Source organism: Condylura cristata, unplaced genomic scaffold (assembly GCF_000260355.1).
Source record: "Condylura cristata isolate star-nosed mole 26May11 unplaced genomic scaffold, ConCri1.0 scaffold00008, whole genome shotgun sequence".
NCBI classification, from domain to species: Eukaryota; Metazoa; Chordata; class Mammalia; order Eulipotyphla; family Talpidae; genus Condylura; species Condylura cristata.
Genome location: NW_004567109.1, coordinates 39,455,866 through 39,478,750, shown reverse-complemented (window position 1 = coordinate 39,478,750; position 22,885 = coordinate 39,455,866). Strand labels below are relative to the sequence as shown.

The 22,885-nt window shown below is 35.7% G+C and overlaps 1 protein-coding gene across 1 annotated transcript in view; it reads right to left on the bottom strand.

Moving 5' to 3' along the window:
• Positions 1–16,034: 16,034 nt before the first annotated feature.
• The window catches only part of IL23R (interleukin 23 receptor), a 52,407-nt gene continuing 45,556 nt past the window's right edge, over positions 16,035–22,885 (bottom strand). The window contains exons 8-10 of the mRNA XM_004679517.1: positions 20,668–20,773; positions 19,133–19,223; positions 16,035–16,670 (exon numbers count right to left, since the gene is read on the bottom strand). Coding sequence (XP_004679574.1) covers positions 16,035–16,670; positions 19,133–19,223; positions 20,668–20,773 — 833 coding nt within the window. The remainder of the gene's footprint in view (positions 16,671–19,132; positions 19,224–20,667; positions 20,774–22,885) is intronic.

Sequence of the window (22,885 nt, the reverse complement as noted above, 5' to 3'; positions counted from 1 at the left end):
TGTTGAACATTTTTTCATATGCTTGTTGGCCATCTGCATTTCCTCTTTGGAGAAGTGTCTTTTTAGCTCTTCTGCCCATTTTTTGATGGGATTGTTTACTTTATTTTTGTTGAGTTTCATTAGTTCTCCATATATTTTTGTGATCAGTCCTTTATCACTGGTTTTGTGTGAGAAAATTTTTCCCTTTTGTTTTTCTTTATCTCATAGCATAAACTTTATTCCAAAGCACACATAATAGATCAAACTGCAAGTATTCCATATAGTGTGTATACTAAAATTTTGTCAACCACTCTTATTTAGAAGTTTTCAGGGTTTTTCCAATTTTTTTTCAAATAAAAACACAACATATGAAAATAGAAATAGCTTTTTTTTTACATGTGCAAATATATGCTTTTTATTTATGTTTAATAGATTTTCACATGTGGTTTGTTAAATCAAGGAGTTTGACCTTTTTCATTTTAATGGATCATTTCACATATTATCCATATTGTGCTAGTTCACACTCCTACTAGGATATCACATTATCATTAACAGTCAATGAAACCTATCTTCTGTAGTTTATGTCAATCTAAAGAAGTAAGAAATGGTACCTTTTTTGCTTCTCTAATCTTGACTAAGAACATCTTTTCATATATCTGACAGTTTTTAAAAATATGTATTATTAACTTAATTCTGCCTACCTCCAAATAGTGTTATACTAATTTATGTAGTATAAGAAAGAACTTTACAACAGTATGCTCTTTTCTTTTTACCATGTAATGTCCATCATACTTTCATATCTGATTCTCACAATATGTTACTGCTTTTGCATTTATCATTTATTTATAATATATTTAAATATAGAAAAAGGTTTTCAATATTTTCTCACTTACTTTTGATTCCCAACACCCTTCACTCCTTTTTATAGATCAGTTTCCACCGAGCATCATTTCACTTATACCTAAAGAAACATCTCTAATATTTCCTGTAGTGGAGGACTACCCAGTGGTAAGTTTTCCCTGCTTTTGTTTGTCTAAAAATAACTTTATTGATTTAGGTATAAGACCTACAACAATAAAATACATAGAAGAAAACATTGGTGATATATCCACAGTAAAGATATTTCCAGTGATTCAAATCCTATGGCAAGTGAATTAAATACAAAATAAAATAAACAATTGGCATTTTCTCAATTAAAATCTTTTTGTGAGTCAAAAGAAAGTACAAGATGATTAAATAGACACATGACAGAGTAAGAAAAAATATTGACATAATGTATGAAGGATAAGGAATTAATATTTAAGATATATTAAAAACCCATAAACTCAACAACAACAAAAATTATCCAGTTATTAAGTGAGCAGCAGATATGAACAGACAACTCACTAAAGGGATATCCAGAAAGCCAAAAGTCATGAAAAGAGATGCCGATTAAAACTACAGTAAGGTACCACCTTACATCCATGAGGATGACATATCAAAAAGACCCTCCACAAGTATTCAAGAGACTAGGAAGAAAAAGGAAACTATTACATTGTTGGAGGGTATGTGAATTGGTAAAACCATGTGTAAAGTAATCTGAATTTACTTTAAAAATAGAAATACCATAAAACCTGGCAAGTCTACTCTTGGGCATATATCTATAGTATATGAAATCATCATCAACAACAAAGACCTCATATGTTCTACAATATTTATATTACACCAATGTTGATGTTTTTCCCACTATCTAGAAGTAGTATATTTCTATTTGGTAAGTTATGTTTTTGGGTCTTTGAATGCTAAAAATTTCCACACAAATTAATGGTAAAATCATTTTCAGGTACTAGTATTTAGATTATACACTTTAAGGGGCCATTTCCTGCCTGCCGCAACAATTTGCAAATCACCTCAACATAGCTAAACTATACAAAGTACTGCTATAAACTCACTCATAAAATAAATAGAAAATTAGTAATGGATATAGATAATTCCTAGAAGGAAAAACCTGAAAGACCAATAAATATGGAGAGATGTCAACTTTATTCTTAATAACAGTGATATAAATTAAAACTTCACTGAGGCTATTTTTTTGTAGCAGCTTACTTGAAATGTAATATATACAGTTTATAATTTAATGTTTTTAGTATACTTACAGAGTTGTGCTGTCATCATAACAATTTTACAATGTTTTTCCCCCTACTTCCATAAAAAAAACTGTAATCTTCTTGACTGTAAGCAACAACTAATCTACTTCTGTATCTATAGTTTTGATTATTCTGGTCACTGTATATAACTGTAATTATATAATATGTGATCTTTTGTGACTGGCTACTTCACTTAGCATAATGTTTTCAAGGTTCATAAGTATTATAGCATATCTTGGCATTTTTCTCTTATGGTAATTAATAATTTTTCTACTGTTTTAGTATATTATGCCTTGTTTATCCATTCAGCAACTAATGGACATTTTGTTGTATCTACCTTTTGATGAAATGATGCTTCTATGAACATTCCTGTACAAATTTTGTGTGGGCATATATTTTTTATTTATCTTATATATATTCATAAGTCTGAAATTGCTGGATCAAATATTAACTCTATGTTTAAACTTTTGAGAAACTACTGTACTATTTTCCAGAGTGGCTGTACTCAGTAAAAGTTCCTACTATCATAAGAATATGAAAATTTCTGGCAAAATTCATTATCTGTCTTTTTTATTTGAGCTAATCTAGTTCGTGTGAAGTACTATCTCTTTGTTTGCATTTATGTGAGACCATTTTTTAACTGCCAGATTGACAAAGGTAACTTTTTGAAAAAGATGGAGTTAAATAATAGATTAGGAGAACACAGGCACTGAGCCACTGCCTGTGGAGTGTGAACTAGTACATCATCTATGGAGGCCTATTTGACTTTACCTATCAAAAAAATTTTTTTATAAAGAATCTATGCCCATTTTACTCAAATTATTCCAAAAAATTCAAGAGGAAATACTTCCTTACACAAGCTATGATGTCATACCCTAATACTAAAACCAGACAGCACAAAGTAGACAACTACATATCTGTATTTCTGATGAACAGTGATTCCCTGTGAAATACTAGCAAGATGAATTCCACAATATATAACAAGAATCACATACCATAACCAAATGGGATTTAGTTCAGGGGTACAAGGATGGTTAATGTAAGTAAAGTAATTAATGTAATATATAGCATCAACAAAAAAGGATAAAAAGCAAATGATAATATCAGTGATGCAGAGCGATACTTAACAAGCCAAGTAAAGAAATGGGAAGAAATTGAGCTTTGATGTCATTGCCTGAACTTTTGAGTCAAGGTGTACTCAAAATTAAATCTATCTCTGAGCTTCTCAATTACATGATCCAATGAATTCCCATTTTTTGCTTAAGTTCATTTTAGTCAGGTTTTCTGCTCTTGGTGCCAGGAGACCTGATGAATATGTTCTCTTGTGTTCACATGTATATAAGAGGACCCTCAGAAGTAGAGCGGTATGTTTTACTATGATAGGGTGTACACACCAATAAGATGTACACCTTGAAGAAGAACTTAGGCCTTTTTTTTTTTACTTGAACTATCCAGTTTGTTTCTCCAGTTGAAGAAATTTGCTGGAAAATTACCAAATTTCCCTCTGTTTTACTTTAAATTATACCAGTCTTTGATAAAAAATATGTTCTATTTGCACATATTTTCCATACATGTAAATCAATTGTAGTTATTAGTAAAGGACTGGAGCAGTAAATTCCAGTGTGTAAAACTGGAGGTGTAACTTCCTTCAGTGATTTACTGAGCCAAAAATGCTAAGAATGAAATCTGTTTTTACATCAGGAATATGTTGCAAAAGCATTTTTCTAACCAAAATCAGCCCTATCCCCTCATATTCATTGCCTCCTTTATTGTAGATTCCATTATCTCAAGGAAATGATTAACCAAGCTTTATTTTTTTATAAAGATTTATATTTATTTATTTATTTATGCATATAGGAACTGGGGTGTAGGCTAATGGTGCAGGGGCTAAGAGGATTCACCAGAGACAGAGTGGGGAGCAGAACAGGTAGCTCTACTGAAATACACTGCTGAGGGGAGCAGTGGGTGAGACAGGAGAGGTCTGCTGTGCCCTGTGGGTCAGGTCCCTGATTGGGGATCAAATTTGTGCTACAGTGGCTGCTGATAGCTTCATAGTGCTGAGACTTAACCACTTATGCACCAGTGAGGCCCCCAAGCTTTATCTTTTTTAAGATTTATTTATTATTTATGCTTACAGAACTGGGGAACAAGTCAGAGGTGTGGTGGATGAGAGAATTCACCAGAGACAGAGTGGGGAGCAGAACAGGCAGATGTACTGAAATACACTGCTAAGGGGAGCAGTGGGCAGGTCAGGAGAGGTCTGCTGCGCCATATGGGTCAGCTCCCTGCGGCGGGAGGATCAAACTCGTGCTGCAGTGGCTTTGAAAAGATTCATATGCAGTGCTTTAACCTGTTGCACCACCAGGGAGGGCCCCCAACAGCTGAGTCCTTTTTCCTTCAAAGTATCTCAAGCATGTTTTTAGTTATTGCTGAGGAAGCTCAATCAATGCCTCCATAAAAAATTATCTTAGTACAAGCTTGTGGAATTCTATTAAATTTAGCCTACACACATATAATTGTAAAGATTACAAAGATTTTAAGGTTACAAATCTAACTCTAATATAGACCATTAGAGCTATAAGGAACTGTGAGCTTTTTAAGTTGGTCCCTTTTATTACCTTAATCAACCTTTGTCTCTAAGAAATAAAACACAGACACCTAAAATCTATCATAACTCTCCCTTCCCCCTTCCTCTTCTTCATTCAGTGGTGAAGTTTGTTGTATATTAATCCAATATAGGTTTATTAGTGTTTCCTTTTGCAGTGTACATTTTATAACTCAGTGCTGTATTCTTGGGTTTATCCTTGTGATACTTGTGAATTGGCTCTAGGACCGACTTGCACATGGGCAAGTCTGTGTAAAACTGGTCACTGCAGCACTACTTATAACCACGAAAAAGTCTAAACTAATCCTATGTAGGAGAATGAATGAGTTGAGACTTATTTGTATAACAGAATGTCAATATACAGTTAAAAAAACAACATTTTTTGGCCCTCCCTGGTGGCGCAGCGGGTTAAAGCACAGCCCTGAAAATCTGAGGCCACTTCCGAATGAGTTTGATTCCCGCCTGCCGCCTGCCCCGGAGGAGACCACATGGCGAGCCAGACCTCTCCTGGCCCGCCCGCTGCTTCCCTCAGCAGTGTACTTAGTCGATCTGCCTGTTCTGCTCCCCACTCTGTCTCTGTCTCTGGTGAAGCCTCTCGCCGCCCCTGAGCCTTTGGCCTGTACCCCAGCTCTGTATGCACAAATAAATAAATAAATCTTAACAAAAAAAAAAAACATTTTTATTTTAGATAGGCCAGGCAGGTTATGTGAAATAACAAATGTAACTCAGATGGGTAGGAAATCTGAACTTGAACCCAGAGCTCCTGGCGCTAAGCCTAGTGTTCCTTTTAGTTAACTTTACATTTTGAAATAATTTCAAACTACAGAAAAATCATGTAAACAATACATATGAAAAATGCCCATATGCATTTTATTAGATTATCTATAATATTTTATCACCTTTATGTTCTTTCTACCTTTAATTGTTTTCTAAGCCTTCTGAGAGAGGTGAAAAGTTCTTGCATTCATTCATAAAGTCCTTTAGCTGTAATACTTCTGTGTTCATATTCATAAAGACATGCTTTTAAACATTCACAGTACAGCAGTACAGGTTTCAGTGCAAAAATTTTAACATTGATAGAGCATTTAAAACATAATCCATCATCCAGGTTAAAATTTTGTTGAATGGTAGAGACCTCTCCTGTCTTGCCAGCTGCTTCTCTTGGCTGTGTGTTTCAATAAATTCCCTTTGCTGTTCTCAAAATTTTTCTGTTGTTGTTGAATGTCCCAATAATAATCTTGATAGCCAATTTCCCCTCACAACAACCATCGGCCCCGGATGAAATATCTGATCATGTGTTTCATTAGGTGAGCCAGACAATTTTCAAATGATTTATTATGGCTCAGTGTGAACATGCTCAAAGGTGTGTATTACACATACCTGCTGACTTTACTCTTGGTATAACTTTTATATTCTCGATGCTGAACACATTACTACCAAGAAGATTTCAGTCTCCCATGGCAAATGTTAAAGAAACAGTTTAAACAGCAGCTCCCATGTCTTCAAGACTTCACTATATGGCACAGGGCTAAAGGGTGCCATTAGTGTGGGATGAGGAGACCTACACTAAAGTAGTACTATAACTAGATGACCCTGGCTAAATGCTTCACTTCTCTGACTCAGTTTTCTCAGTAGTAAAGTGGTGATGGGATTAATACTTACCTCACACATTGTTGAGAAGTTAAATAAAGTATGAGAAGAGCCCAGTATGAATTTGTAGAACTCACGAAAAGTTTCTTCATTTGTGCACTGAGATTTAGTTTCTCTCAAGTTTGTGTGTTTAAAGGTTATGGCACCCTGTAGCTCTGAAGTCTGTTCACAGCCAGAACTGTGGGAGGTGACATGTAAGTCATTTCTCCCCCAGTTGATGACAAGGTTACCTGGTTTCTGTGCAAATGTAGATAAGGTGCTTTTTCTTTTATATGTATATACCACATAAACCTTGATATCGTGCAAAAGATTTTGTTGATGTAGTTACAGAAAGAAAATTTGCATTAGTTCGTTTGAGCAATTTCATCGACCCAGTCATGCAATTAAAGGGGTTTTCCTCTTCTCAGGCATACTTGTTGAGATTGAAAGATAACAGTCATTAGCACTTACAAAAATAAAAGCCCTAGAACTTCATTTCTTGTATGGTTTTTTTTTTTAAGATTTATTTATTTATTCATATAGAACTGGGGTACAGGCCAGAGATGCGGAGGGTGAGAGGAGTCACCAGAGATAGAGTGGGGAGCAGAACAGGCAGATCAATAAAGTACACTGCTGAGGGGAGCAGCGGGCGGGTCAGGAGAGGTCTGCCACACCATGTGGATCTCCTCCAGGGCAGGCGAGAATCAAACTCATGCGGAAGTGGCTTAAGCTTCTCAGTGCTGTGCTTTAACCCACTGCGCCACCAGGGAGGGCCTCTTGTATGGTTTTTTAAATAGGATTCACAATGGGTTGATAATGCAATCTAGTGATCCCTCTTAGGTTTTTCAAGTTGATGTTATTTTCTTCAAGCTGAGTTTATTGCTAGTTCTTCTGTCTGTGATTGCAAAGATGTTGATTGGGAGAAGTTGTAAGGATGGGTTGAGGTTTAAATCCAATAGCAATTTACAGAAAACAACATCAAATACATCTCTGTGCGGTGGTTCCTTTCCAGTTTAGGTAAACTAGTGTACCAGATAAAACAAGCAAACAAGTACCAGTTGCTAGTCATTATTTTTATTTTTAATTAAAAATTTTTTTTTAGATTTATGTATTTATGTATATAGAACTGATACACTGCTGAAGAGAGCAGTGGGTGAGACAGGAGAGGTCTGCTGAGCCATGTGGGTTACCTTCCTGGCTGGGGATCAAACTCATGCTGTAGTGACTGCGACTAGCTTTGTAGTGCTGCTCTTTGATCTGTTGTGCCACCAGGGAGGGCCCTCTAGTTACTTTTAAAAATGGTATGGATTCTGGGAGCAAAATACAACTTTTTTCTTAAGTTCTGAGGGTTGTATTAGGATTCTCAGTTATACTTAACCAAGAGTCATAAGTCATGTATGTGACTAAACCTTACAATTAAAACCAATTAAAACCAAAGACTCAGAGGAATTTAGGTTTCTCATTCCATTGCTACTCTTTGCTCTTTTTGTTTGTTTATTCTTCTTGCTGTCTGTATGTAGAACATCCCTTTACTATAGCCAGATGGTGAAAAACATAACTGACAAGAACTTTTGAGTTTTGCACCTATTGTTCTGTCACTGGTGTCCCTATTTCTTCAAGATTCCTGGGGAAGGTCTTTGATTGTAACCTAATCTGGTGTGCAATTGTTATAACCTAAAGAAGGTGTGTCTTGCATTAGTTGTGTACTTCATACCAACCAGTTGCAACTAGCTGACAGCATGATACTGAAGGAAGAACATGTGGGTAGGAGGAGAGAGGTCATCTCAGGAAGGGGAGCTGGGGAGGCAATAGATGACCACCATAGGAGAGTGTTCCATCCACTCTCTGAAAAAAATAAATGATTACCTTTTGTACCCATTAGGCACATATAGCAGAACCACCAATAACTGACTTAAAAACATTAGTCTAATATAAAAGATGGAGTGGTACATGACATCAGGGACATGGCTCCTTCTGTCTTTTTGCTCTACCATTCTCAGTGCATGACTTCTATCCTCCAAGTTACATTATGGTGTCTTTTCTTTAGTTGGCAGGAAGGAGGAAGGGGGAGGAAATCAGGAAAATATTTCTCCATTTGTCTGACTCCCCTTTTGAAAAGAGTTCCTGGAAACTCCTCAAGTAACTCATTGTCTGAGGACAAAACTTGGTCACATGGCCACACTTAGTGGCAAAGGAGGCTAGAAATAATTTCTTGTTTGTTTTCGCATCAGAATTGCTTTTATGCATTACTCTGTACTTGAGCAAACTCCCTTTGTTCCTCAGAGGATTCTACACTTGCTGCCTCTTTTCAGTTGAATGGAATCTCCAAAGTAGCACATTGAATGGAATGTGTAATGAATACGATAAAAGGAAAATGAACATTCAAATACTTGGCAGCTGGCAATTTCCTAAAACTCTAATCTTTTCATTTAATGAAATAAAAGTGGTTTTCAATTTCAGTAACTAAGATAAAATTGAATCCCAAAGTAAAATGAGTGCTTATGTTGGCTTAAGTCTAGATAAGAAGAGGCTTGGAATAACTATTATATCAACCAATATTTAATGGCTATCAAATCTAAAATCTTGAACACCAAGTGAAAGAGTAGTATGATAGAAATTTAGGATTGGTGCTTTTTATTAGGTGAGTAACAGCAGCCTTGTGATAACAAAAACTGAATGCTTTATGACTTTTCTAGTCCTGTTTTCTCATCTTTTTCACTCCACAAGTCTAGTGACATTTCCTATCTCTCCTTTTAGGTACCTAGTATTCCCATTTTAAATATAACCACTTAAACATCTAGCCTTCTTCCCTCATTCCCACCCCCATCAAATTCTCACATGTGTTTAAAGAAGTGCATAAGAGATTTATTACAGGAATGAGTATAATAATGAAAGAGTGGAAACAGCTTAAATGTCCATTAGCAGGATCAAAGTAACTATACAAAGCTCAACACCTTAGCTTAACACCTTAGGCTGCATGAATATATTATAGGGCAGAGAGAGGGACACCCCTGAACCCCCAAACTTGCCTGCTCTAAATAGGTTCTGCCATCTGCCACATAAAGGCAACATATATATGACATTTAATGGAAAGGAACTTTAATACAATTAGTGTACAATACAGAACAGATAAAGAATATAGTTTCTAAATCGAACACCTGAAGTTATCCATCCCCTCATGGGTAAAAGTCTACCCAAAAGGGATTGGCTCAAAGTAAGACCTGAAAGCCCTCCACAAGCCTAGCACACCTTCTGGCTGGGACCCATAGAACAGAGGCAGAAATGGCCAGACAAGTCTGGGAGGAAAAGAGCAAAATCAAAATCAAAATCAAGATGCTGTGATAGTTAACCTCCCCACAGGTTTCTCACCCACATCTTTTTTAACCAGTCCAGGAGCAAGAAACAAGAGCTGCTTCTTCACATGTCTCTCTGCTCCATGTGCCTCCCTCAGGTCTCCTTCTGGCTCTCCTTTCTGTTTCCTTCCTCACCAGATTCTTCTCATCTCTCGTCAGCTCCACCCTCCTTTGGGTGGGGCAGGAAACCTGGAACCTCCCCTTTCCTGGGGACCACCCTGTTACACATATATGATGGGTCTAACAGGCTCTACCATCTAGACCAGGTGTACAGCAGACTCTTCCATTTAGATCTGTATGCCCTTCTCACAATCTTGAAATAGCCTGATGATGCATTTCTTGGAACATATCCCCATTGTTAAGTGAGGAATGATGATATTTTGTGGAATACTATGCACCTGTTTAAGAGAATAAGATAAAGCTCTATTTTAAGGATGTGTGACTATCTCCAGTTTATATTGTTAGGTGAAAAAAGAAAGTCACAGAACCATTAACCACTTAATTAAAAAAAAAAGGAGTACAAAGACTAATTTGTTGAGAGCTATTAGTTTTGTTGCTTTGGATGGAATTTAGGATTTGGGTTGAAGAGAAACTCACTTTTTACTCTATTTACATTGGTATTACTTTTTTTTTTTTAAAGAAAACAGTGTTTTCTGTTACTGTTGAATTACTGTGTAGCTTAAAACTGAAGACTTAAATTTTCACTATTATATTTTTTCTCTCTCACAATCTTGAAATAGTGTGATACATTTCTTAGAACATATCCCTATTGTTAAGTGAGGAATGATAATATTCTATGGAATACTATACACCTATTTAAGAGAACAAGATAAAGCTATTATATTCTTTCTCTCTCACTCATTCAGGCAGGATGTCAATAGAAAGAAAACAGTCAGGTTTATTGACTTCCGTATCTCACACTTGGGTTCCAGTGTTTGACTATTTATAATTTCCTTCCTGTGCACTGACAGAGTCACTAATTTTAGGCATGCCTTTATGGTTAGAAACAGCACTTTGTTTTGCTTGAAATTTTGAACCATTGAACTCAGGAAAGTACCGTTTCTGCAATTCGTGCTTAGGTTAGTTTTTATTTTCTTCTCATAAAGCTAGACCAGAATCCTTTACTATACCAAACAAAAATAGACTATTTAAGTTCTTAATTTGTTGCTAGATCATAATTACAAAAATTATATATATTATTTCCTGAAAATAAGCATAAAGAAAATACGTCTTCTGAATTGATGGAAATCCTTGATATAAAAGATAGAGAATATTTATTTCAAATAAAGTTAAAATTTGAAGGTTGTAAAATAGCTAAAAGAGTCCTAGCATGAAACATTAATTGAGATGTAATGGTGCAATTTTAGCAATGGGAAAGAGACATAAAAACATTCTATCAAACGTTTGTTAGAGTTCCTTTTAAAATTGCTTTAACTATAGCATCCAATAAAATCATACACAATCACTCCATGAATCAGTATCTAATTATTTTATATTGGCTCATGATTTTACCCAAGAGAGAACCATAGCTTTCTTTTAATCATTACTTTTACTTTAAATCAATAGTGTCTGCCAAGTGGGTAACATTTCTCATTAAAACATCTTATAATTGGTGTAATTACTTTATAAAGAGATAAACTGAAGCACAATGTTACAGTCTTTGGGTTTATAAAATCTATTTTCACAACACAATATTTTATTCATAGTTATCTCAAAAGAACATTAACTTGAAGAAAAGGCAGACATTTGTGATAAAGTAATTGGAAAGAAACAAGTTAATTATTGCATATAGCACCACCTTGTGATTTATAGAAAATATATGTATGTGTATTATGTGTGTGTGTGTGTGTATTTGGTCATTCAGATGAACACACTAAATTTCTTATATATATTTAGCCCCTGGCCTTCATCCACAATACCTGACTCACAGCTCCCCAAATCCTTGGGATTTCCTAAATGTTGAGAGTGATAAAGCTATTTCTTGTTATAATGAAAACAAGCTGGGACAGCACCTAAATATGAAGAGGTCTTCTGCTAGGGAAGCCACCCTGTGATTAGAGGGTTGGAATGCCCATTCTGTCCTCCAACCTTTGGGGAGAGAAGAGGGATTAGAGGTTGGGTTTGATTGCTAATGTCCAATGATTTAATCAATCATGCTTATGTAATGAATTAATAGTCACAAAAAGGAGAGAGTTTAGAGAGCTTCTGGATTTGATAAATAGCCCCTAAAGGAGTGGATTCAGAGAGCATCTGTATTAGTGAATATGTGAAAATTTGAGGAGAATGGCAAACCTGGAGAGCGCAGAGACCCTGTGTCTTTTTCACATACCTTCCCTATACATCTCTTATCTCCCATTTGACTGGTTCTGACTAAGAGTATAGGAAAAGAAGCTGGAAACACCTAGTTGAACCAGGGAGGGTCATACAACCATATATGCTACCTGAGAACCATACCTTAACTCATAACCTTTCTTATCTCTTTAGTATTATTCCTACCTCTGATAAAAATAAATTCCTTAAAACTGCAAAAGAACAACAAAAAACCTCTCAATTTGTACTTCACTTGTGCTTCCCCTGTTGCTTCTATGAAAGGAAAAAAGGGTAGGCACAAGGAATATACTGGAACAGGAGGAAATTGGTTGACCTTTTGTCAGTTTTAGTGTCATTCAGTGCTATGGAGTTCCATTCTATTTTTCTTTCTTTGTTTATTTCTTTTCTCTATGGCAGTTTGTAGAAAATTTTCTCCCTCTTTTTTGTTTCCTCTTTTCCCCACCTACATCAATAAGCATCCATCAGGAAGGAACAATTTATAGACTGTGAGACACAGAGAAAGAAAATAATAAGCGCAAGGCTATATGGAAAGATAGAAATATTTGCATTTGTCCCCAGAAGCTACAGAAAATTTTGGTTGGGGAAGGTGAAGGGAGAAGTGGTTGTGATGGTGGTAGGGATTGGGGTTTGGGTGAAGGGGTATTTTGGGCGTCTTGTGCAGAGGGAAAGAAATGAAAACATTAGCTACTAGAGAATTTTTCCATATCAGTGACAAGTTCATTTTCACTTATGGCTTTTACTTGTGAACAGGTAGCAATGTCAGAGTCCCTTCCTGAACAGACTTTCTCTGACCACCAGCTTAAAATGACCACTAGCTCATTCTCCACTGTATTATCCTATTTTTATCTGTCCACACAGCATTCCTTATTATCTGGGATTCTTTATTTTTTTTCTGCCTCTCTCCATTATCCGCCCTGACCCCCTTTCCACTAAACTGTAAACTCAAAGACAGTGACTTTGTGCCATTTATTATCTATCTCATATTCCTAAATTTTAAGTGCCAAGTTTGCAAGAATTTGGATGGTTTTGTTTGCATCCATGTTCTTCAAAGGGCTTGCTCTCCGTAGGGCCACTCAATATTAAGTGAGAATTATTCAATAAGAATCATAGAAAGAAAACCCTTGCATATTTACAAGGTTGCATCATGCTAAAGTAGTTGGAAATTTTTTAAAAGATTTATTTACTTATACATACAAGAACTGGTATACAGGCCAGAGATGTGGGGGTGAGAGGATTCACTAGAGACAGAATAGGCAGCAGAACAGGCAGAATGAAATACGCTACTGAGGGCAGGAGCAGGAGGGACAGGAGATGTCTGCTGGGCCACCACCCTGGTTGGGGATCAAACTCACATCATAGAGCCGAGTTTTAACCCGTTGTGCCATCAGGGAGGGGCTGGTAGTTGGAAATTTCTCTGAATTGGGTAACATCAGGCTCATTACCTCCAACACAGTATTGTCTTAATTTTTAGTTCCTTTGGACCAACAAGGGCTGATAGCAAAAATGGAGCCAGATTACACTGTGCTAAATAGTAATCTGGGTGTGAGGATGATACTACAAGAGGAGAAAACAGCCCTTTCCAGTCCTTGGGGCAAGAAAGAGAAGCTCTGAAGGATTTGTTCACTGCAATGGAAGCACATGCTTCAGTCCTTTAAGTTTGACATAAGGCTTTTCAACGTGCCACAGGTTACAATTACACTGAAATACACTATGAAAATATTCTTCACATATTAAAATATACCTTTCATCAGACTGGTAAACAAAGATTTTTCTCAGTTGTTTGGTATGTCTATCTCAAATTCTACCTCCCTCCTTTATTGTATTTCATTTTGGAGAAGAACAAAAGAAGGGCGTAGATCACTTCTCAGTTAAGATGTTTAGTATTACCATTTCATTAGTGATTTAAAATGGCTCATTTCAGAATATGTAAAGTCTAACAAATATATGCATATTTTAGTGTAAATAGAATTTCACACCAAGGTATATATATATATTTTTTTAACTTTGTGGATGATAGTGTTCCATTGGGAACAAAAGGGCAATAGGAAATGACAAAGTAAAATGTAGAAGATTGTTAATGAAAAAAAGAGGTTAATTATGACAAATTGCTTTAGACAAAATTATGGATATTAAACAGACCTGACAGATATACTATCAGATCTATCATTGAAATGGATACCTCTGATTGGGACAACAGACAAAAAGTCGGGTAAAATGGTATGTATGGTCACCCTTCTCATAGAAATTCAGTGACAACAGACCTGCTTTTACTTATTTATTTTTATTTAAAGAGAAATGCCCAAACAAAATAGTTTTCTTAGGTTTTGAACATATGGTAGACAATTGGTCCTTTTTGATTAACTGCTTAATTTGTTATAATAAGGTTAAATATAACATCTGAATATATATATATGTGTGTGTGTGTGTGTGTGTGTGTGTGTGTGTGTGTATAGCTATTAACTTTCAGATAGAAAGAGAAATTCAATAGATAATGTACTTTATTTTCAAATTGCTCTGGTCATTGGAAAACTTTTCCCTTGGATGAAAGTCAGAATTGAGAAGTCTGCTAATATTTCCCAACTTAAAATAAAATATACCTTTTGTATTTTTGTTAACATCATTCTTCATTTTGTGAATTTTTTCATCTCGGTTGTATTCCCCGTGGGCTTCCCACCACCAAGTCACCCGTGTGCTATCACTATCGTCCTGTGCACTCCTCCCACTCCAGTTTTGCTCCCATTCCTCTCTCCACCTCTGTAAAATGTCTCTGGTTTATAGTTGTTCATTGCTTTTTGTTTTTACTTTATTAAAATTGCTTCGTCCACTGCCCCCCGCCCCCTATCCCTTACACTCCTGCTATGAGTGAAACCTTCTGGTATTTTTCTTTTTCTTTCTGGCTTATTTCATTAAACACAATCTCTTCCACCTCCATCCATGTTGCTGCAAAAGGCATGAATTTATCTTTTTTGTTTGCTGAGTAATATTCCAGTGTGTATATGTACCACATTTTTCTAATCCAGTCATCTACTTTTGGGCATTTGGGTTGATTCCATGCCTTCCCTTTTGTAAATAGAGCAGTAATAAACATGGGGATGCAGGTGTCCTTTTGAGTCAATGTTTTTGTGTCCTTTGGGTAGATACCTAGGAGTGGGATTGCTGGGTCATATGGAAGCTCCATTTTTAGAAGTTTGAGAAACCTCCAAAAGCTTCCCAAGATCACCCACTTTTCAATATTGACCTGGTTGGCAGAGTTCATCTATGATCCCAGCCCTGGCTGCCTGTGACTATAAGGAGCACTATGTGGAAAGGATCCTGAGGCCACATCAGGGCTCAACAGTGTCTGATCAACTAAGTCTGCAGGAGATATGGGATATAGAATAACGGCAGAGGACAATATTGCCATCCCAGATTTGGTGAACATATCTCTTTAACAATACTTCTCTAGCATATTTAATACATATTTAATTGCAAAACAAACAATTACACTTTGTTGATTCTATATCTGTTCACTCTACTATAGAATAATTAATATATTAATTATATATAGCAGAGAAAAAAATACAGCAAACATGCTAATTATTTGTTCCTCTTTTTCTGTTGTTTTTGGGGCTATATTTTTATCCCTTGAGAATTTAAAGCAATAAAATTAAAATTAAATTTGCTTCTCCCCTTGCAAGCAAATACTCCTGTTTTGATTTTAAAGAGCCATTTTCAGCATTTATTTCAGTACCATTTATTTGGCATTATTTAGTTTAGTATCATTGCCTTGCAATGAGGGAATATAGAAAGGATATAGCTGATACTCTTTAAAAATACAGGATGTGTCCCTAATATTGCTGCTTCTTTTGTGACTATGAAATATCTCCTATCTTGTTTTTATTTCTCTAATCCTATACACATATACACATATGTGTGTATACATACATACATACATACATACATATATATATATATATATATATATATATATATATTTGGACCATACAACTCTAGTTTGCCAAAAGTGAAATACTATTGAAAAATATTTTCCAAAATATTTTGTGGAAAATAAGAATTAATAGATGGCGACTCTTCATTCATGATCCCCAAACAGGAGACAAATTCATCAGGCAGCAGGGTCTGTTCTGAAATAGTTTCACTGGATAAAGTATTTTCCAAAAGCTTGGTGGGTTCCCCCTCTATTGAATTTTGCATGTTTGGAGAACTGCATTCTCCTTGATTTAAAATGAGATTTAATTCTTCAAAAAGTACTGTGTCACTTACAAGGCTCATATCTGAGACTGAGAAAGCAAAATTGGGACATTTTTTAAACCTGGCATTTGTTCCTGCTTCTAAGGAGTCAACTGGTGGTTTAAAAGTCAAGGGGACAGCTTCATTACTATTGGTGAGATGGTGTCCTCCACTGAAAAAATTTGAAATCTGGGGTTTATACCCAGTGTTGAGATCAGGAATATACACAACTGTAGTATTGGTGAGTAGTGACTTTTGCAGGCACTCTCTTTTTTCTGGGGATTCTGTGTTTTTTTCTTTTGTGAAATCCGTAGACTTATTCTGTTCTTCTGGGGGAAGAATTTCTATCTCTGCAGTCACTGGATCAACATATAGGACTTGTTCATTGGAATTATCATTCATAAATTCATTTTTTTCCTACAAAGAAAAAACATTGTCTTATTTTACAAATAACATTTAAAAGGGTCAACTAGTTAATTGATTAAGTAGTAGAATTCTTCTTTTCCTCAACATTCCTTTTCCCTGCCCTTTTCTCATATTGTCTGTCTTCCCAGACAATTTCTTCTTTTTGTCTTTGGTATCCTGCTCTATTCCAAGTCTATTAAATTCTCCTATGAGAAGACTGAAGGAAAGGAATAAAGACTACAATCCATGGTTTCAGTATATTTGTTGGTTTGAAAATTTTAAAGGCAATATAGGGTCTTGCATAGTAACATACATTATTTCAGGGTCTTTCAAGTTTTATATTTTGATGTATGTTGGAATATTTTTTAATATAATGGAGCCTTACTACAAGAAAATATTTTGTTACTTAAATAAAAGAAAAAAAGGGAGAAGAATCCTGTTTTGCTTCCTTACTGTGAATAAGGTTTAATAAATGCTTTGTGCTGACATTGTAAAGGTATACAGCTACTCACAATTCAGACATCCCTAAAATGGGTTGGTAAAAGAAAGTTTTTATTTGCATATAAGTCTGATGACTTTTTAGGGTATGAAATGAACTTGAAGTCTTTTAAATGATGACTAGCTTGCCAGGGAAAATTACTCCTACCCAAAACAATTATAAAATTATAGCCATTTGTTATGCACTGAGTGTGTCAATCATATGTGGAAGATCTAATCCTCAATATGATAGTATTTGAAGATGAGGCCTGGGAGAGTAATTAGGTCCTGAGGGTGAATCCCTCATGAATTAGATTAGTTCCCTTCCTTTAACAAGAGACATGAGAGATTATCAGTCTCTATTTCAGTCACATGCAAATGAAGCAAAAAGACAATTGCCTATAAGATAACTTTCCCAGACCCAACAGCCATACCTTGACCTTTTTGTAAGATTATGAGATTACAAATGTTTGTTGTTTATACCACCTAATCTATGATATTTCATAATAACAGCTCCAGATGACTAAAATACCACCCCTTAGTCTTTGGGCAGACAAAAGAACCACATCTGACAGAAATCCTAAGGTTCAATTCTAATTCCAAGAGCCATAACTGAGAAGACAGCTTGGAAGACCTTGAGTAAAGCCTGATGAAGTGCCATTCACCTTGTCTTCCTCCTCAGCCTCTCCAGGGAACTTACCAGTTTGGGTTGTCATGGGAGACATGTAATTAAATGATCAGCTCAAAGTCAAAGAAACTAAATGTGCTATAGGAAATTAAGCATGCAAGGCAGTCTTGTTCTGAGGAAGGATGGTGTTTTCCCCGTTTCATTCAGGCTGGCAACTGAATGAAGTGAATGGGAGTCAGACCATGATGAAGGACACAGAAGAATAACAGGGACTATTCCAGTGGGTGGACAATCAATGAAGAATATCTGATCACAATGAAGTCAGGACAATTCTCTGAAGTCAGGACAATTAGGAATAGAAAGTTAAGTCTCTACTTTCTCACTTTCTATTCACTTTTCAACTGAACCTTTGGGCTAAGATTACCAGTGACTTTGTCTTTGCTACATTCCAGGGACTCATATCACTCCTGGTATAGAACCTCTACAAAGTGCTCAGCACCATAGATACTTGCTTCTTGACACTTTTCTTACACAGCACACTGCACTTATTTCTCTGACCCTCTTATTCTACTTCTTTTCTGGGACCATGTCTATTCCTCATTGTCTTTAGCTAAATCCTGAGCAACTCTTTCACATCTCTTAATATTTCCTCTATACTCCGGTCATGTTTGGCTTCATTTCTGCCATTGCACTTACATCACTACATTGCAACGATTGGCTGTTTCTGTTCCAGAAACTGGGACAGAATGACTGGATTTTGAGTGCATGACAGCCAGGTCAGAATGATAAGTAACAGATAGCGATTTCTCCCTCCATAGTCAGCAGCAGTTCTGCCATAACAGCAAAGTCCCTGTACCCTTAGTGTCTTTCCAACACACAGTTCTTTGTTGAACTGGTAAAGTTCAGCACTTCTGGTGATACCATCTTCTGCCATTTTCTGACAGTTATTTTCTTGATTTCTATTGGGTCTCAGGAGTACAATGGTGCCTTCCATGGACTCTACTTGTTTCTCCAATGTAATATACAAAAGAAGTCTCCTTTAAGGCTCTTTCTGTTGAACTTTTATGTTTCCCTTTTGCCCCCCCCACCCCCAATCATTATCTACCATTAGCTTGGCTACCTGTGACTTTGATACCCGCTCTTCTGAGTAGCATGTTCCTTCCTTCTGTCTTTTCTTCACATAACTCCATCCACTCATTTCTTTTAAGTACAATTTGAAATACAATTTTGTTTCTATGTGTGTTTATACAATTTGTTATGCTAACATGTACACTCATTTATTATTTAAATAGAAATTCTGCTCTATTTATTGGATTGTGCTTTGGGTTTCAGCTGCTGCATAGTTTTTACTGTGATATTGTTTTGTTACCTGTAACATTTTTGCAACGCTACTGTTTCCCATATTAGGAATATCTTCATGAAGCCATCTTGGTATTATCAATAAGATTCTTCTTTTAATTCTAAAAAAAAAAAGACATGTATTTTTATTTAGAATTTATATATAGTAGAATAGGAAATCATTGGAATGGAATTCTAATTAGATTGGAAAATTTGAATGAAATGCATCATAAAAATCAACTACCTGATGCAGAAGTTAAAATTTCTATCTCTTAAAAAGGTTAAGTGGGCTGGAAAGAATTACACTCTGAAATAAGTCAGAAGGAAGAAAGTACAAATACTGGATGTTTTCACTCATGTGAAATATAAACAAACAAACAAACAAACAAAAAGGAACAGACAAACCAAAACAACTCCTAAAATAAAAATATGCCTACAGAATTGAAGCTACTAGAAGACGAGAGTGAAGTGCATTTTGATTTATAATTCAAGAAAAGATTATCTCATGAGACAAGTAATATCAGAAAGAGAAGTCCAGGTCAATTAGGTAAAGAACATTGTGTCAAAATTTGTAAGTAACAAAAAGAAAAAAAAAAAAAAAAACAACTGTGAGTAACTGAAGCCCCTGGGAAATGCCGCACAAAAAAACTCTAGTTTATCAACAGATGGAAATACCCAGTGTATCTAGTTAAAACTTAGGGTGATGAAGAGCTTGCTTTTCTCAAAGCCTCACTTTATAAGAACTAGGAATAGATATTTATTAATACTATATTAACAAAAAGTATTAAAGGCCAGTATAACACCAACACAATTGTTATCAAAATCATGATTTTAAATATTGTCACACTTCTCTCACAATGATTCAGCTGATTTTTGGGGTAGAATTTGAGACAGGTTATGATTTAACCACTCTGAGAATTCAAACTATCAATAAATTTGAGGGCACAGTGACAAGGCTATGTAATGATGGAAAGAATATGGATAGTGATGATAACCCAGTGTAGACTCCTGGCTGAGCACTTAGTGACATCAAGCTGACCAGTTCACCTCTCTAAGGTTCATGTAAGTTATCTGTAAAATAGGCCTTTCTATTGAGTGTGAGTGTGTGTGTGTGTGTGTGTGTGTGTGTGAAAACTAGGATGTAAACAGGGTGGGGGGGGAGGGAAATGAAAGGATTTACCAGAGACAGAGTGGGGTCAGAACAGGCAGATTTACTGAAATACACTGCTGAATGGAGCAGTGGGCAAACTAGGAGATGTCTACTACATCATGTGTGTTAGCTCGTTGGCCAGGGATTGAACTCAGGCCATAGAGGTGATAGTGCTGAGACATAGCCTCTAGCCTTTTTTGGCAGGATCACTGTGAGGATTAAACAAGTGATATCTGTAAAGAAATTGATATAGTAGATACTCATTAAATACTATTTCCTTTATGTTTTCCTTTTTCTGAATAAAAATGATGGTGGATTGCCTAGTAACTGAATTTATTAATGTACATGTGTATGTAAGCACGTGTGTGTGCTTGTGTGTATGATCTAAATCATAAACCAAATTCTACAAAACATACCCAGTTCGGAGGGATCTGTTAAATATCCCAATCAAAGATAGAATTGACAACATAACTGCAAAGAAGACCATTCCAGATAAAAGTCCAATGTCTTGCTGCCTATTGTCTGAAGGGAAAGAAAAATTAGTGTCCATGTTATGCCAGAATCACATTTCTCTCTACTGTGCTCAAAGTGAAAGTCATTGACCTTAAAGGAAAAGGGAGGAAAGAACAAATTTAACCTTTTGATGGGCTATAAAACCACCTTCCAAACTACAGGACTATACCTTTTGTTTGAGAAAATTGGACTAGAGGTATCTGATGTCAATAAGTTTCTAGAAATGCATCTCTAGCAAATGTGGTCAGCATTAGATATTTTTCTTAGCTTGTGCTTTCATATTTTATATAAAAGGGTTTAGTGATGAATCTCACTTGGTTTGTCTGACACAAATGAGAATTTCTAATTGGTTATAGGAATCAAAAGCTGGCCACAATCAAAACTGAGGGTTTTTTTTTTTAAAACTTTTTGTGCAAGACAAAGTTATATATAGATTATTACTATTCTTCAAAATTTATTGTCATGATTTTTTTTTCTGCTGAGAAAGGACATTTACTCTTTTAAAACAATGTTATTAAAATAAATCAAAATTGTTTTCTGTCTTGTACCCATATCTTATTTAAAAAACAATGCCTTTCTTGCATTTTGAAGTTAATTAATCATCTAAAAACTTTTAAAAACTCGAATATTATATACTAGGCATCATCATATTTTCTCCCTAGTACATGAAAAATCCTGACAACATACTGGAATGGTGTTTGTTCTGATCTACACCAAGTATTGAACTCTTTCCCATCTTCTGCCTTACCTCTCTTTAGCAAATGAGACAGACACATAGCATTGACTCTGCCCTAGTTATCCAGGACCACTTACCACGTACTTGAGGTCTCCAGGCTGTCCAACCCCTCCCCTAAAGACAACTGGTAAACAGGGGTCGGTGTACCTTTAGCTCATTCTGTATCCCAGTGGGACATGGAATATGGATATGGAATTAGTTTTTTCTTAGGGTTTAAATGTTAATGCTGAAGATTTCAAGCAACTAATAGGAGCCCTGACCATCATTACCGTTGGGCATTATGCGTGGAAGAGGTTAGACAATCCCCATTAATTTGGCAAAGGGGCTTAAGGAAGAGAGTGACCAAGAGCACAATCTGAGATATCTGGGTTCTGCCACTTACCAGCTCTGTGACCTTTAAGGCATGATTATAAACTTGCTGAAGCTCAAGTTTCCTCTTCTATAAAATAGAAATAATAAAACCTATCTAATAGGTTTCTATTAGAATGCTGTGAGTTCCTAGCCTCCACAGTTCCCACAGAAATATCAAGGTGCACTTCTGTGTAGCAATCTATAATTAGAGATCTGTACTGAACCCAAGCACTTGGCCCATACTGATTCACATCTACAGCACTTACCTTGCTTTACATTTCTTTACAGCACTTAACTGCCATCTGACTTTTCTGTTGTGATTGTTTTGTTTGTGTTTTTCCTTTCTCATCTATCTAGAAGTTCCATGAAGACATGGACTTTTATTTCCCAGCACTTGAAATCTCAAGTGTCACATAATAATTGCTTGGTTAATATTTGTCAAACAAGTAAACAAAAGCCCAAAGAATGTCAATATAACCTACAAGAGTTTTTATACTATCCCAGCTGGATTACTACTTCTATGTGAGGAAATTAATGATCTACTAGTGGTCATGGTAAAATCATCATGTCTATAGTTTTTTAATTCAGAGTTTTGATTTTAATTTGTATTTTCCTATTTGTAATTTTTTCACAAAGAACCAACTTTTGGTTTTGTTGATCTTTTGGATTGTTTTTTAAATTTTCATTTTATTTCTTCTTTGATTTTTATTATTTCCTTTCTTCTATTGGTTACTTTTTTTTATTTGTTGTTGTTTTCTAATTCTTTGAGATTGTTTCTTTGAGTTCTTTCTTGTTTTTTGATGTGAGCCTATATTGCTTATTGCTATATACTTTCCTCTTATTACTGCTTTTGCTGCATCCTATACATTCTGGAAAGTGGTGTTCTCATTGCCATTCTTCCATTCTTCTCAAAAGTATCTTTTTTTTTTAAAGATTTATTCATTTATTCATACAGAACTGGGGTAAAGGCCAGCGATGCGGAGGGTGAGAGGATTCACCAGAGACAGAGTGGGGAGCAGAACAGGCAGATCAAC